The sequence below is a fragment of the Heloderma suspectum genome, chromosome W (genome assembly GCF_057233095.1).
Source record: "Heloderma suspectum isolate Gila_16-S chromosome W, 16-S_ref, whole genome shotgun sequence".
Lineage (NCBI taxonomy): Eukaryota > Metazoa > Chordata > Lepidosauria > Squamata > Helodermatidae > Heloderma > Heloderma suspectum.
The window spans coordinates 63827374-63843784 of NC_139475.1; the positions used below are offsets into that span (position 1 = coordinate 63827374).

A 16411-nucleotide genomic window follows, 5' to 3' on the forward strand; every position below is an offset into this window, starting at 1 on the left:
AGTGAAGAACAGCAGCAAGCAAAAACATGCACGCCAACTTGTTCACATCCGGGCTTGGCAGAGACGTCCCCTCGGACTGTTCCCGGACAGTGGAGCAGCACAGAGGACAGACCTCGGATGTGTCTTTCTTCTTTTCTTCTTCTCCTTCCTTGGCGGATTTAGTGGCTGAAAACAGCCCGCCAGCAATGTATGGTCAACATACATGATTATTTCAATGGCTTTGGGGAGAAAATACACTAGCAATGAACAGTGTATTGAATCTGGGGCGATCATGGCTTGGAGGACAGATGGGGCGTGAATCGAGCACAGAGGTATCCCTTCCTCTTTAGGGCAGCTGCTTTTCTTTTCTGTAGAAAAACCAACCCTTTCAGGCCATTAAAAAAGACGAAGCTATGTGGGGGTTTCCCCCCTCGGGGTCTGTTGAAACCTGAGATGCTCTCTTGGAATGGTGTCTCTAAGCTTGAGGTGTTCCATTTGCGGGGGAAAGATGGCGCTAATCCGGTCTCTTCACAAAACAAAGGGCAAGGATTTTGCAACTGGGAACCAAGTGTTAATCTTTTTTGGCAGGCTATAAAATAAAAATTGGTCCAAGCAAGCCTCACAATGGAGATGGGTGTCCTAAAACCTGCTGATGGTCCAAAGAAGGATTTTCTCCCCCCGATAGCCCAATTGTGAACAATTTCAGCAACAGTGCAAAAACAAAAATACACATATGGCTACAGCCTGCCAAATGACCCCCCGTCCCCCGTTTCCAAATTGTTAAAATTCTCGATACGACTATAGCTCTAGCTAGTGACCTATGTCCCCACTTGCAATGAATTGGATGAAAGAATCCCACCCACTTTGTAAGAACCCCGTTATTAATTCTGGATATTTTCTTTTTCAGCCCCTACTCCTCCCTTCCTCGTGAAGCAGGAGGTTCAAAAATCTCAGCCTGGGGGCAGTGGTCTCGTGTCATGATCCTTATTGCAAAGAAATAAATGATTTTTTTTTGTTTTTTTAAAATGTCCCGGTCCCTTTCAGAGGTCAGTCACTAAGATGAGGCTGTGCCTTTCCCTGCCCTTTACATGTTGTCTTCCAAGCCGCTGAAAATGTTAAAGATCACAAGAGGAGATCTTTGTTTCCAGAGCCTTCCGTTCCACCCACCCAAGTCCACATCGCAGGAGCGTTAATTGCAGTGGAGTTAGGCTCCTTGTCCCATCGGGACAGGAACGGTGAGAGACGTCTCTTTTTCATTTTTAGTGCAAGAAATGTCAACCATGCATGGAGGCTGGCTCAAGTTCCCACCCCCAACTTCCATTGCTGTGCTGCCCCGCAGGACTGTTATTCAAGCAGAAAAGGGGAGCTTTTTCAACATGATGAGTCAGATTTTACTGGAGGGGGAGGACTAGCGACGTTTTCACAGGGGAGGCTGGCTTTCTACATCCTGAACTAGAAATTCTTAAAGAAAATTGGAAAGTTGGACTTCTTTTGATTCAAAGGCTCAGCCATGACTGTCTGCACACCAACCCGCAAGTGAGAAACAGGGGCGGGGAGAAGAATCATATCAAATTTGAAAACTGGAGAAATTTCAGATGTGGCTTTTTAAAAACGCTGAACGCGTATTGTGGAGTGGGTTGTTGAGACAAAGAGACGTAGAATATCCTTCCCTTTTAAGGCAATGGTATTAAAGTATTACATTTCCCAAGTGAAATATTTTTGTTATTAAATACCACAACAGATACCTCCAATTTAACTGTGATCCCTAATTGGTATTCTTGGAAGCGGGTGTCAAAATGGAATATGTATTATAATTTTAGAAGCAAATCTGACCTAGAATTTCCCCCATCCCAAATCTGTTTTAGTCTAGGGTGGAAGTTTCGTGGCCAGAGAGGGTCAATGGCCCCTCAAAATGCAAGTTCTGGTCCTGGTAGAATTTCTCCCAGTAGAATTTCCTGCAAACACCTTTCTGGGCTTGGTTCCCCTAACTAGCCCAGAGAGAGGTTCTTGTTGCAGAGTGACCACAGGGGGGACGGGAAGAGTTCCTCCTCTGACAGACACACAGACACAGACACATGGATAGGTAAGAGCCCTTCAGATAGAGCCGGGACGTCCAGTTCTGATAAGAGACATATAATTTCAAATTATAGGCCAAGACTCAAGGCCAGACTGAGATATTTTGCTGCCTAAGGCCCAGAACAAAATGGTGTCCCCTCTGCTTCAACAAAAGCCAACTGTGTCTCCCCCACTCCTGAAGGCAACAGGAGAGTTTAGGGGGCTCAAGGCAGGCTGTGTGGCCCGCCGTTTACTCCTCCAGCACTTTGCCACCTCCCCCTCTCATCTGCCACCTAAGGCAATTGCCTCACTTTGCCTCACAGTAGGGCTGGCCCTGCCAAGACCGAGAGCCATCAGGACCTCAGCTGGGCCCTCAATCCAAGCTGTGACACACCCAGACCTCCCACCTCTCGGCAGCCATCTTGAACCTGCCCTTTCATATTAGAATGCCTGCAAGGAGCAGTCCCCAAATTGCCTCAAAGAAGGCGACAGGTTTTAGACCCCATACAAACCGCCATGAATGACAGAGCTTGAACATAGAAGCTGCCCCCATTTCTGCTTGAAGAACAAACCAGCAACTCACAGCTCCTTCATCATACTTCCCTGCTGCCCCCCCAACCTCGCCCCCAACCAAGGGGTTAGAGTTTGTGGCTTGGCCTGCCCTTGTCCTCCTCCATGGTTCGGAGCTCTGGCTCCTCAGATGCCTCCACGTCCTGCAACCTATTGAGGTGGGACCTGTTGGCCGGAGGCCTCTCGCCTGGGTCGGCCGAGGGGCTGGGCCGTGGCTGGGCCAAGGCTGCCCCGTTGCCCCCCTCCACCTTGCTGAAGTTGAACAGTTTGCTGGGGTTGAACGGCTTGGTGGGCGACTGCACCTTCTTGGTGGCAGCCTCCCATTTGGTCTCTGGGGACTTCAGGAAGTGGAAGCTGAGGAACCCTGGGAGTTTGTTGTCAGTGCTGCTGGGGGACTGCGGGGAGCAGGCTGTCCCTGCGCCCCCGGATAAAAACTTTCCCTGCAAGGGGATGATCTGCTTGAGCTTCATGACGTTGTTGGTGGCCAGCAGGGAGCTGTGCTGCTTGGGCTTCTCGGAGCCGTGGCCCGTCCTGCCCGAGCCCTTGCCTCTGGCCTGGCTCTTCTCAGGGCCAGCCTCCGCCCCCCTGGCATCCACCTTGCCTTCCTCTCGGCCGGCCTCGTGCTCCTTCCGGGCGTGGTACTCAGCGTGGCGCTGGCGGTCCTCCTCCTCCCGCTTGCGGCGCTGCTGTTGCTGGAAGTGGTGCTGAGCCTGCCGCTCGTGTTTCTGGGGAAGGGCCGAGAGAAAGGGATGACTCTTCTCCCGCCCCTGGCCTCGCTTTCTACATTGGAAGCCCCTTGGGGCAGAGACCTCTCCTCCTTTATAAGCACCATGCACATTAATGGCTCTACACTTATTATTCCATGATATACTATTATTATTAATTTTTATTAATTTGGACTGTAATCTCCTTGGGGCGGCAAATCTGTTCTCTCATTCTTTATAAGCACTATGTTTGCGGATGGCACCATATTTATTATTATGGCACAAGATTTATTGTATCGTCATCAAAGACCTTTCTTTTCTCCCAGTCATTTTAGAGACCTAGTTCTAGGTGATTATGGCTGTTTTATGGATTCCAGTGCAGTTTCGTGTTTTGCATTCCATTGTATTTTATTCTTTTAAATATTTGTATTGTATTTTATATTTTTAATTGTGTTTTGGAATGGCATTTTACTTTTTTAACTGGTTGTCAGCCACCTAGAGAACATTAGTTATGGGGCAGGTTAGAAATGCACTACATACATACATTACTAAATCTGGTTGATGAGGATGATTGTAAACTCCTTGGGGCAACAACTTATCCTTGCATTCTTTATAAACACCATGCACATTGATGGCATCATCATCATCATCATCATATAATTACTATTGCATTGTATTAATAATACTAATACTGCTAATAATAAAAACTCCTTGGGGCAGGGATCTTGTCACCTCATGCTCCGTAAAGCGCCAGATATATGGATGGCACAGAATTGATACCAGTGTTATAAAGCATGCTTCACAGTTTGCTCTCCTGAACATCTTTTTATTCTATAGCTGCTGCAAATGCTTATAACTTTTTATTATAACCGTTTTAAATATATATACATACACACACACACACACACATACACATATGTATACACACAAACACATCTATATAAAATGGAGTTGTTTTAATTGTTTATTTTTTTATGCTTTATTTTTTAAATTTCTTCCATTGATGGATGCTTTGATTTGCAACAAAGCTGCTGAAGCCGTTGGATAGAAAACACTCCTGGACAAGTGGAGTTTCCCCCCAAAGATGGAATAAATAGCAATCTTTAGCACTGACCTGGCGCTTCAGGCGCTTTCAGAGCTCTTCATATCTACGCCGACCCTGTACAGTAGGCCACCCTTGGAAACTACACTGAGATCCGATCCATGTTTACTTTGAAGTAAGTCCCACTACAGTCAGTGCGTTCAGCCTTCCCCAAATGGTGCCCTCTGGATGTTTTGTACTACAAGTCCCATCAGCCGCAGCTGGCATGGCCAATGGTTGGGGGGGACAATGCAACCTGTGGTCCAAAACATGGAGGGTGCCAGGTTGGCTTAGCCAAAAGGGAAGCGCATTGCACCCCACAAGGCTCACCTTAAAGGCCTCCCGCCGCTGGTATTCGAGTTTCACCATCTCTTCCACCACCCAGGCTGGGAGGTCTGGGATTGCCACTTGGATGACGTATTTGAGCAAAAGGGCAAAGTGCTGCAGGGAGAAGAGACGAGGGGAAAGGGAGGGATGAGCAGCAGCAGCAAAGCGAACCACAGCTCCCGCAACCCAAATCCCCAGCTAGTCGTCACACCCTCTTCTGCACGCTGAAAATAATGACAGCACTCTAGCCCAAGAGTCCAGGAAGGTCTGTACACTCCCCAGAAGACTCCATTGTGAAGTCATGACGTGCCAAAAACTGTCCTTCTGTTTCCTGACTGTTTTCTTCCCCTGTTCCTCTGCCTCATTCTCGGGGTGGTTTAGAATTTCTTTTGGTGGTGTTTTTGCACTTATCTTATCATTGCAAGGTGGCTGAGGGTAGGGAACTCAGAGAAATCCACAATGGAGTCAGATGCATTCAAATTTCAATGAACCTGACCTGGGGATTCCATAGTGGACTGGCTTTTCCTGAGTCATGTGGATTCTCCGGATTGTTTTTTACCTTTTGGGGGAGATTTGCATAAATTCGCACTCACACCGACAGTGCAAGTGGAACAGAATTCTTGTGCATTCCTAAAAAAAATCTCATTCCGCCAATGAGTGAAAGTATAAGAAACATAACATGCCCAAGAGCTATAATACAAGGCAGAGGTGGGGGAATCTAAGCTCCAAATCGGGATGTTGGAGAAATCCACAAGGGATTCAAATGAGTTTGGATTTCTATGAATCCGACCTGCAAATTCCACAGCGGATCGGCTTTTCCCAAGTTGCGTGGATTCTGCAAACTTGTGGACCTTTACTTTTGGGGAATTTGCACATATTTGCACTTTGCTAATAAGGCTTAGCGCTAATCTGCACTTGTGCTATGTGCAGTAGTGCTAACACGCACTTGTGCACATTTACATTAATGCAAACTACAGCAGCTGCGCATTTGCGCAAATGGAATAAAATTCTTGTAAGAAAAAAATCTGATTCTGTCAATGAGTGGGCGACGGAATGAAAGATGCCTGGCAATATGTGAAACAGAAATGAAATGGATTTAGCAAAATCTGTACATCCTTACCTGAGGGCCCTGTATAATAGAAAGAATAGGGAGAAAAATACATCTCTCCACTCTGCAGCCACCACAGCTGCCCACGCTTCCTGATCTGAAAAGGTCCTGTGTGGAAGCAGTTACCTCATTACATTTCCCCCCTAAGATTTAATTGACGTGTGGGAAGCTGGGGAGGCTGCAAGCTGCTGGAGAGGTGACTGTACAACAAAATACAGAACACTCACATGCACCCTTTGGCCACCTCATAACTACAGTAAATGCAAGAACCTCACACCCTACTGATGAGAATTTCACCAGGATGTTCTTCTCCTGCTTTCTTTCCCTAAGTTATATTATTTATCTAAAATAAAAATAAAAATCCCAGCTTATTTCAACTTCAAGTTCTTACTGCCAGTAACTAAATCTTAGGGGAAGCATTTCAACCTTTTAGAACGGGATTGTTGATGCAGCCATTACCTCCAGCACCACCACAGATATGATGGCCCCCTCAGGGCTCAACCACGGGAAGAGGCGCTGGAGTTGTCCACACCAGCCAATCAGGTAGCAATTCACCATGATGGCTAAGACGCCCATCGATAGGGGGGGGACAACCGTGGGACAGTCGGGGGAAGAAAGAACGCCTCTCTTGTGTCAAGATCTAGATTGGGCATGGGCCACTTGTAGGCCAAAACCTGACGTTTTGGCCTACAACTCCCATCAGCCCCAGCCAGCATAGTCAATAGTGAGGGATGAGCTCACTCATCTTCGGAGGCTCTTGTCTGGGTTCTGCTATGGTATGACAGGCAGCTACCGGAGGAAGAGCCTTCTCTGTAGTGGCCCCCCTAGTCTGTGGAAAGCTCTTCCCAAGGAGATCTGCCTGGCACCTTCATGGTGTACATTTAGCCACCAGGCTAAGACTTCCCTCTTCCGGCCAACATTTCATCATTCGTTGCCCTGATTGTTGATTTCACTGCTGGCGGTACAAGGTTTTTAAATACGCTGAAGTTTAATATTGACTTATTTTGATACTTCTATTGTCATATTTTTATTGTTGCTTATTGTTATTATTATTTATTACTAATTTTATTTTATTGGTTATTTTGTTGTTGTGCAGTTTTATGTTTGTGAACCACCCCGAGGGCATCTGCCAGTTGGGCGGTATACAAATTGAATTAAATACGTCCATCAATCAATCAACCTGTCATTCTGTCTGGCTCCTCCCTGCTGCAACTTGGCTTCTGCTGTCCAGGGTCATGCTCTCGGACATCTCTCTTCTTGACCAGTAATTCTGTGTTTGACCCTTCTGACACAGATATGCCCCATCTTCGGGCAGAAACTAGACATAAATATTAAACGAGACCAGACTTCCCCCACCTGGTGCCGTCCAGATGTTTCATCCTTCATCTCCCATCAGCCCCAGCTAACAGAGCCAATGGTCAGGAATGCTTGGAGTTGTAGTTCAAAATGTCCAGATGGCAGAGAAAACGGCATGAAGGGAATCCCTTTGTTATCTCCGACCACAGATAGGTCCCTTGGACTTAGCGGGGTCTTGCATGACTGGCTCTTGCAAGCCCTGGACAAGTCCCTTCCTCTGTGCAAAGAGAACAGCCTGGAGCTCTATGCCTCTTTCTCCACAGAGAAAAGAGAACAAAAAAGTGGGCGGGGTTGGATGATGTTACGGGTGGGGCCGGGGCTTCGAGGCAGGGGCTCATCCCCTTGATATCTTCCAGCCTGCTGGCGTGTGGTCTGCAGGGGCTACCTGGTTGCCCATGCCACACTCCCGTGCGCCATCCAAACTGGAGCGCTCACCTCGTACTTCTTCATGCAGCTCTCTACCTCAGCCTGGGTAAGGCGCGTGGTGTAGATCTCCTCTGGCAGATCGATCCAGGAGCTCTGCAAGGGCTTCTGGCCCTCCTCCTCTTCCACTTCGTCCTCCTCGCCTCCCGCAGGGTTCTTGGCAGCCCGCGTCCTCCTGGCCCGCAGGATGACCGGGGGGTCCTTGGCCTCCAGCAGGCCCCTGAGGGGGCTTCCAGCACCCCCGTCGCTCTCATCGTCGTCCTTGCACAGCTCAAAGACGGAGGCCGGGTCCACCCCTCGCTCCACCATGGTGGGACTGCCCTCTTCCAAGAAACTCACCTCCTCCAGGCTGAGCTCCCCGGCCTCGCGGTTGCCCTTCTCGATGAAGCTCATTTTCTTCAGCTTCAGCCCACAGTTGAGGACGCTCGCGTCTTCTGAGTCAGACTCCTTCTCCTCGTCCTCTTCCTCGGGCACCCCGCAGCCGCCGTTGAGGCATTTCTTCTCCTCTGCCAGAGCCTCCGGTGGATTCAGCCCGTGGCCCTCCGGTGGGCTGCCTGGCCTGCGGGGCCGAGGTTCGGGCCTGTGGCTTCTGGCCGATGTGTACTTCTGGGTCAGCAGCCGGAAGAGAGCGTGGGCCACTTCCCAGATGTTTTGCAGGCTGAGGTCGCCACGCTTGAACTTGCTGTACAGGTGGAGCTGAGAGACCTCCTTGACGTTCTGCAGGAACTGGCGAGTGATGAGGAGCATGGCCAGCATCTGGTAGAGGAAAGGTATGTGTCAGAAAAGAGTCCTGGGGGTACCCTCCTCCCTCAAGGGTCCTAGGGGTACCCTCCTCCCTTCTCCCTCCTCCTGCGTCATTTTATTCCTCTTCCCTCCTCTTCCTGTCTTCCTTTTGTGTCGTGTCTTTTTAGACTATAAACTTGTGGGCAGGAACGTTTTATTTATTTTATTATTGCATTTATACCCCGCCTTTTTTCCTCTTGCAAGGAACCCAAGGCGGCTTACATGATCCTCCTCCTCTCCATTTTATCCTCACAACAACAACCCTGTGAGGTAGGTTGGGCTGAGAGTCTGCGACTGGCCCAAAGTCACCCAGTGAGCTTCCATGGCCAATTGGGGACTAGAACCTAGATCTCCCAGCTCCCAGTCCGACACTCTCACCGCTACACCACACTGGCTCTCCAGAACATTCTTTCTTTCTTTTTTAAATGAGGATCGTGTGTAAACTGATCCAGAACCCTTTGGGGCTGAGGAGCGAGAAAAAAAATACTTTAAATAAATAAATAAAAGGAAACGATGGACTGCAGACATTGGACAAAATGTCCATTTTGGAACATGGGACTAAAGGCAGAGGTCTAGTGATCCTTTTTCTCAGAGGGCAAATCGGAGAGTAACACAGCCTTCCCCAACCTGGTGCCCTCCAGATGTTTTAGATCAGGGGTGGACAGAAGGTAGATCTCCAGATGTTTTGGACTTCAACTCCCAGAAACCCCTACTAGCCTGGCCAAATGGTCAGGAAATGCTGGGAGTTGAAGTCCCAAACATCTGGAGATCAACTTTCTGCTCACCCCTGTTTCAGACTCCAACTCTCAGCATCCCTGGCCATTGGCCAGACTGGCTGGAAGATGCTGAGAGTTGTAGTCCAACCCATCTGGAGGGCACCAGGTTGGGAAAGGCAGATACAGACTTTTAAAAATTAATTAGCAGCCCAGCTGCCGGAACTGCGAACAAGAAATAGGAACATTTCAGAGAAATAGGCAACGCTTTACAAAATCGTTAGAAAAACAGGTTTCGCCTCCCTGTTAATAATGACGGTACATTTGAACTATTAAGCCACCAGACTTCTGATGTCTTTTTTTGCTTTCTCTTTCTTTCCATTTCCCATATAACTGGATGTAAGTTTGTCCCTAACAATACATATTTGATTGTTGTGTCGAAGTTTTCATATTTGTTTTTGCTGCTCTGGGCATCATTTTGGGGAAAAGCAGGCTACAAATTTGGTTCTTCCGAAGCAAATAAATAAATCAGCAAACAAATACAATTGTTGCTTTACAAAAAAGCCGTAGGATACGGTTGTGAAAGGCTAAACTTTTTCCTAACCTCCCTCGGGCTGGTCTACTTGGGAGAAACAAAATCCTAAAGCAGGAACTCAAATTCAATTGGTTTCTTGCAAGTTTGAGATCAGTGTGCAAAAGGTTGGGGTTCTTCAAGGTGCTCACTTGGTTGAGAAGAAACTGCCCGGTCCTTTAGACGATCAGTGACCTTAAATGCTCAGGGTAAGAGAAGGCCATGAAAGTGTAAGCCTTATTTATTTATTATTTTTAATCTAAGTGGAACCTCTTTCAACTCACAACGGAAGATATGCTGTGATCAAAATCATGGCTGTAAAGCAGCGATGGGCAACTTTGGCCCATGAGCCTTAAATGGCCCGTGAGGCCTCTGCAGCTGGCCCACCAAGGAACTATCTGGCTGTATGTTTTCTGACCAGCACTCAGCCAGTGGGAGCATCCGTAGAAGATGTCATATTTTTGCTAATGCTGATGAAATGACGGAAGAGAAGCCATTACGACACTGCATCAGGTCACCTGATGTGAGATAAAAGCAGAGATTCCCATGGCCAACTTATCCCCGTCGCCCCCTGACCACCCCTTCTGTCACGGGTGCATGCTTTGGAGACGCACAGTTGCCAGCCAAAACTCAGCAAGCCCTTAAAGGAGATGAGGAGGAGGTAGAGGTGGAGAGAGATGGCGAGAAGGACCGTGTCTTTGAACTGACGCACAAGGCTTTGGAAGAGAGAAAATATCAACAGGAGCTGTGGAAGGTGTCACATACGGACAGAGGAAGACAGACAGACAGACAGACAGAGAGAGAGGAGAGAGAGAGACAGACGGGCAGAGAAAGAAAATTAAAAATTAAAATCAACCCAAATCAGACAAGGAAGAAATAAATGTGGGGACAAAATGGCGGATGCATCATTTGGGACATCCCAGCTGAATGGAGATGTGGGGTTGGACTTGGCCAGGGACGGGCCACATGCAGGCCATATGCAGCTCCCTGGCCTAGACGATGTTCCAGCTATATGATGCTGTGGGGTTTCAAGGTCAAAGCTGTCCTCTGCAGCTACGGCCACGTGTGGTGCAACCAATGATCCGTGTAAGTGAGTGTGGCTTTGCCACTAGGGCATCCCTCCCCCCGCCCACATCCCTTCCTCTGCCAGTAGCTCCAGCTGACGTTGCCCCATTAGGCCTGTCAACTCCATACCTCCTTGAGCTGTTCCATGTCCTTGAGGTAGAATCCGATGTAGAAAAGACTTAGGTATGAATTTACAAATTGAAACTGTTTGAAGGCAAGCAGAGGGAGAAAGGGGGTGAGTTGATGGAACAAGCAAGGAAAAGCCCTGTTGTTTGCCCCCAGTGTCTGGCGCTCACAGGTGGACTTCCTCTAAAGCTGGAGGTTTCATTTAAAACAAAACCACCAAGTAGGTCCCACAAGCCTGAAGGCTGCTCTCCCTCTTGAGGACCTGCCCTTCACTTCCGGGCACATTTCGAGGACAGAGGACCGGATGGCTAGCGTAGGCTCCCATTGCCTTCTCAAAAGCCCCCACAGAAGGTCTACCCACGTAGGTCACCCAAGTGTCATGGACCAGGTCTCTGAACTCTCATTCTCAGAGGATTCTGACCCTGTTTCCTCAGAGGAGGTGGCTCCGGAGTCAATGGTTCAGGGAGAAGACTTGGCTACAGAAAGGTGTTGTGAGGATTCCACCTCCCCAGGACCCGGATCTCCATAAAGACCTCAGGGGCCAGCTCCTCTGTATCCGAAGGAGGTCTCATTGCCATCCTCAGGCTCTGAGGACTCAGGCCATGAGGACACTAGCATGCCGCAGTCTCTCCCACATTGTCGCAGCCTGAGGTGGCTAAAACAGGCGAGGCCCCTTTAAGAGACCAAGTCTCAGTGAGCGCGGAGGCAGGGCCAACAGGCCTAAATCCAGCGACACTCCTATTTAAACCTCAGTCTTGCTCTGCTCATTATTGGAGCAACATGCAGGCAACCCTGTCTGGCCTCCAGCCCCAGCAGCACTCGGAGCTCTCTGTGGTGCTGATCTCTTTCTGTCTGGCTTCCTGTGAAACATGGTCTAACCTGAACCCCTGCTCCAGATCTGATCCATAGTGGAACCCTGCAACCTGCACAGCACAGAGCAGCATCAGAACCCATGGCCTGCAATGGTGCACCAAGACACATCCGCTGCGTTCACACACAACACAAAACATCCTGCTTTCACCTCCCTCATGGTATCCTGAGGGTAGCCTGCTACAGAAGTAGGCAATCTGAGCCTCTCCAGCTTCATTCCACTACAACTCCCATGATCCCTGATCACTGGCCATGTTGATGGGAATTGTAGTCCACAAGATCTGGAGAGCACCAGGTTACTTACCCCCAAGCCTGCTATGACAGCTAGATGAACCAATGGTCCAAACCAAAATAAGGAAAATTCATACTCTGGTACAGCGGTCCCAAACTGGGTGCCCTCCAAATGTGCTGGACTGCAACCCCCATCATCCCCAATGGCTATGCTGGCTGGGGATGATGGGAGTTGCAGTCTAACACGCCTGGAGGACACCAGTTTGGGGACAGCTGCTCCAAAATGTTCATTTCTGGTAAGAAGGGAAGGAAACAGACATTGACATCTAATGCGTATCTAAGTCCAAGCACCCAGCTCTGACCCCAAAGAGACCCTGCCAAAATTTTCACCGCTCAACCCACCACCACTGACCCAGAACTGCAGCCGGGGCTCTTCGATGGACTCTGGAGGGGTGTCCAAAGTCCCCCAGTTGTACGCGAATTCGGCTCCCCGACGCTTCCACTCTTCCAGGAACAGCGTGGACCAGAAGATGGCGAAGATGACGCAGCCGATGTCCTGACTGGTCTGAGGAAGGAGGAGAAGTGCCCTTAACGGACGGGGAGGAACAGAACCGAAGCACCATCCCAAGGCTGCTCCATAGGCCGCTACTTAGGGTTGCAATTTTTAAAAATAAAAATAGACGGTTTCTGGAACTCTCTGCCTTCTAGGTTTTGGAAGGCCCTTGGACAAGCCCCCCTCAAAAGGACCCCTCTCTCCATGAGTTGACCTTTTCACCACCAGTGTCACCAACTGCTCATCCTTTTTCTCATCCTTGGTCCCACTTGCTTGCCAGACAGGGAACAAGGCAGGGGGAACAAGGCGGCCTGGGCGTCTGCTGCTCCTCTTTCTCGCCACCACTGTTGTCTGGGCCGGAGTGCAAGGGAGGAGAACAAGCCGGTTTCAACAGTGAGAAGAAGGAGCAAGTCCAGGGGGTCCTGCTATAATGTGGGCCCTTGGCACGTGCCCAACCACACCGACCCTGGCTCACAACAATATATTGTTGCTGGAAGCAATCCATTGCCACCCCAGCTCCTGAGGGGATTGTAGTTAAGCTCAGAGGGACCAGGGAAGACACAGGAGGTGGCAGAAGGCATCAGCATCCCCGTTAATCAAAAAGGGGGAGCAAATCCAGGGGGCTCTGGTCAGTGGGCCGCTAGTTAGGGTTGCAATGTAGGGTTGCTGGGGGGTGGGCCATGGGCAGGTGCCCAACCATGCCAAACATTGCTCTGGAACTCCCTGCCAAGGGAAGCAAGGCCATCTTGCTTTGTGTTCTCCTTCCGCTGGCAGGCAAAGACATTTTGATTCCAGCAGGCCTGTGGCATTTATAGCTGGGTGGAAGGGTTTTTTGGTGCTGCCATTGCATTTCATTTAAGTGTATCTCATATTTATTGTGAAAATTCAAAGTGATCTTGATAGGCTGGAGCACTAGGCTGAAAACAACAGAATGAGATTTCATCAGGATCAGTGCCAAGTTCTGCACCCAGGAAAGAGAAACCAAATGCACAGTTACAATATGGGGGATACTTGGCTCAACAAGACTACAAGCGAGAAGGATCTCAGAATTGTGGTAGGTCAAAGGCTGAATATGAGCCTACGGTGTGATGTGTCTGCAAAAAAGGCAAATGCTATTTTGGGCTGCATTAATAGAAGCATACAGTCCGGGCCAGAAATATTGGAACAAGGATAACTGTTTTGGCAGTTGGCCTCTGTACACCACCACATTGAAGTTGAAAGGAAAAACACCCAGATGGGAGCGAAGTCAGGACTTTCAGCTGTAATTCAAGGGGTTTGACAAAAGTGGGGCACTAACCATTCAGGAAGGACAGCCAGTGGCATACACACACCCCCCATCATTGGTGGCTCATAAGTAATGGAACAAACCAACATCATTTCAAACTTAAGGGTTGCCTTTAATACCTGGATGAAAATCCTTTGCAGTCAATGACTGCCTGAAGCCTGGAACCCATGGACATGACCAAATGCTGAGTTTCCTCCCTCGAGATGTTCTGCCAAGCCTTGACTGCAGCTGCCTTCAGCTGCTGCTTGTTTGTGGGTCTTTCTGCCTTCAGTCTTGTCTTCAGTAAGTGAGAAGCATGCTCTTTGGGTGGAGATCAGGTGACTGACTTGGCCATGGAAGAACATCCCACTTCTTTGCCTGGAGAAACTCTTGGGTAGCTTTTGCTGTATGTTTTGGGTCATTATCCACCTGCAATATGAAGCGGCGTCCTATCAGTTTGGCAGCATTCGGCTGAATCTGAGCAGAAAGTATAGCCCTATGCACTTCGGAATTCATCCTGCTGCTTGTATCAGCAGTCAGGTCCTCAATAAACACCAGTGACCCGGCTCCATTGGCAGCCATACATGCCCAGGCCATAACGCTGCCTCCACCATGGTTGACAGATGATGTGCTATGCTTGGATCATGAGCTGTTCCTTTCCTTCTCCATACTTTTCTCTTCCCATCATTCTGGTACAAGTTAATCTTGGTCTCAGCAGTCCGAAGAATCTTATTCCAGAACTGGGCAGGCTTTTTTAGGTGTTTGCTGGCAAAGGCTAATCTGGCCTGTTTGTTCTTGAGCGTTACCAGTGGTTTGCACCTTGTTGTGAAGCCTCTGTATTTACATTCATAAAGCCGTCTCTTGACTGTAGAAGTTGACAATGACATGCCTACCTCCGCAAGAGCATTCTTGACCTGGCTAAGTGTTGTGAAAGGGCTCCTCTTCACCATGAGCAGCGTTCTGTGGTCATCCGCTTTAGTTGTCTTCCGTGGTCTGCAGACCTTTTGCTGTTGCTGAGCTTGCCAGTTAATTCCCTCTTTTCCAGGATGCTCCACACTGCTGTGTTGGCCACTCCCACTGCTTTTGCTCTCTCTCTGATGGGTTTATGTTGTTTCCTCGGCCTAATGATGGCCTCCTTCACTCGCATGGACACCTCTTTGGACTTCATATGGGGGTTCCAGTGAACAGCTACCAAATGCACATGTAACCCTCAGAACCACCTCTAGGCCTTTTATCCGCTTGCTTGGTCATGGGGCACCCAGGAGACAGGCCGCCCCTGGCCATGCAGCTGCTTGCCAGCCATTCGTTCCATTACTTATGAGCACCAAGGATGGGGGGGGGGGTGTATGCCACTGACTGTACTTCCTGAATGGTCAGTGCCCCACTTTTGTCAAACCCCTTGCATTACAGCTGAAAGTCCTGACTTCACTCCCATCTGGGTGTGTTTCCTTTCAACTTCAATGTGGTGGTGTACAGAGGCCAACTGCCCAAACAGTTATCCTTGCTCCAATATTTCTGGCCCTGATTGTAGCTTCCAAATCCTGGGAAGTACTAGTTCCCCTCTACTCAGCACTGGTTAGGCCTCATCTGGAGTACTGTGTCCAGTTCTGGGCACCACATTTTAAGAAGGATGAGGCAAACTGGAGAGGGTTCAGAGGAGGGCAACGAGGATGATCAGGGGACTGGAAACAAAGCCCTATGAGGAGAGACTGAAAGAACTGGGCATGTTTAGCCTTGAGAAGAAACGACTGAGGGGAGACAGGATAGCGCTCTTCAAGTACTTGAAAGGTTGTCACAGAGAGGAAGGCCAGGGTCTCTTCTTTGTCATCCCAAAGTGCAGGACACGGAATCATGGGCTCAAGTTACAGGAAGCCAGATTCCGGCTGAACATCAGGAGAAACGTCCTGACTGTTAGAGCAGTGCGACAATGGAACCAATTACCTAGGGAGGTGGTGGGCTCTCCCACACTGGAGGCATTCAAGATGAGGCTGGACAGCCATCTGTCAGGGATGCTCTGACTTGGATTCCTGCATTGAGCAGAGGGGTGGAGTGGATGGTCTTATAGGCCCCTTCCAACTGTACTATTCTATGATTCTATGAACCATGGAGGGATTTTATTCAATTTTATTCTATTCACCGGTAGGCAGGCGTCAGAAATAAATAATACTGCTTTTCAAGATTGTGTTTTCAATCTGGGTTTTGATGCTTTGATGGGTTTGACATTGTGAGAACTGTCCAGAGAGCTTCGGCGAAGGGGTGGTGCAGAAATGTAATAATCGTGGTGGCTGGGGATGCTAGGAGTTGTAGTCCAACACACCTGGAAGGGCTGTTAGATATAGACACAGGCACTCTATACATCTAGGCACACGCACAGACACACACAGCAGCAGTATATAGCACAATATCCAATTTATTAAGATGTGCCAAGAGTCAGAGAATAATGTGCTGGGATCTTGGACTATGGCCAGAGAAAGCTGAGATTGTGCAAGAGGAAGAGAAGGCCACACCATGACCCCAAACAACGTAAGAAAGCCTTCTTCTACCTGATGCCCTTTAGAAGGTTTGGACTACAACTCCCAACATCCCTGACCACTGGCCATACTGGCTGGGGGTGATGGACTTAGAAGTCCAA

The 16411-nt window shown here is 49.0% G+C and overlaps 1 protein-coding gene across 1 annotated transcript in view; it reads right to left on the reverse strand.

The window, feature by feature from the left end:
- Positions 1–2089: 2089 nt before the first annotated feature.
- The window catches only part of LOC146334086 (anoctamin-8-like), a 46405-nt gene continuing 32083 nt past the window's right edge, over positions 2090–16411 (reverse strand). The window contains exons 7-12 of the mRNA XM_084824918.1: positions 12375–12527; positions 10865–10939; positions 7585–8359; positions 6284–6387; positions 4720–4830; positions 2090–3329 (exon numbers count right to left, since the gene is read on the reverse strand). Coding sequence (XP_084681044.1) covers positions 2673–3329; positions 4720–4830; positions 6284–6387; positions 7585–8359; positions 10865–10939; positions 12375–12527 — 1875 coding nt within the window. The 3' untranslated portion in view covers positions 2090–2672. The remainder of the gene's footprint in view (positions 3330–4719; positions 4831–6283; positions 6388–7584; positions 8360–10864; positions 10940–12374; positions 12528–16411) is intronic.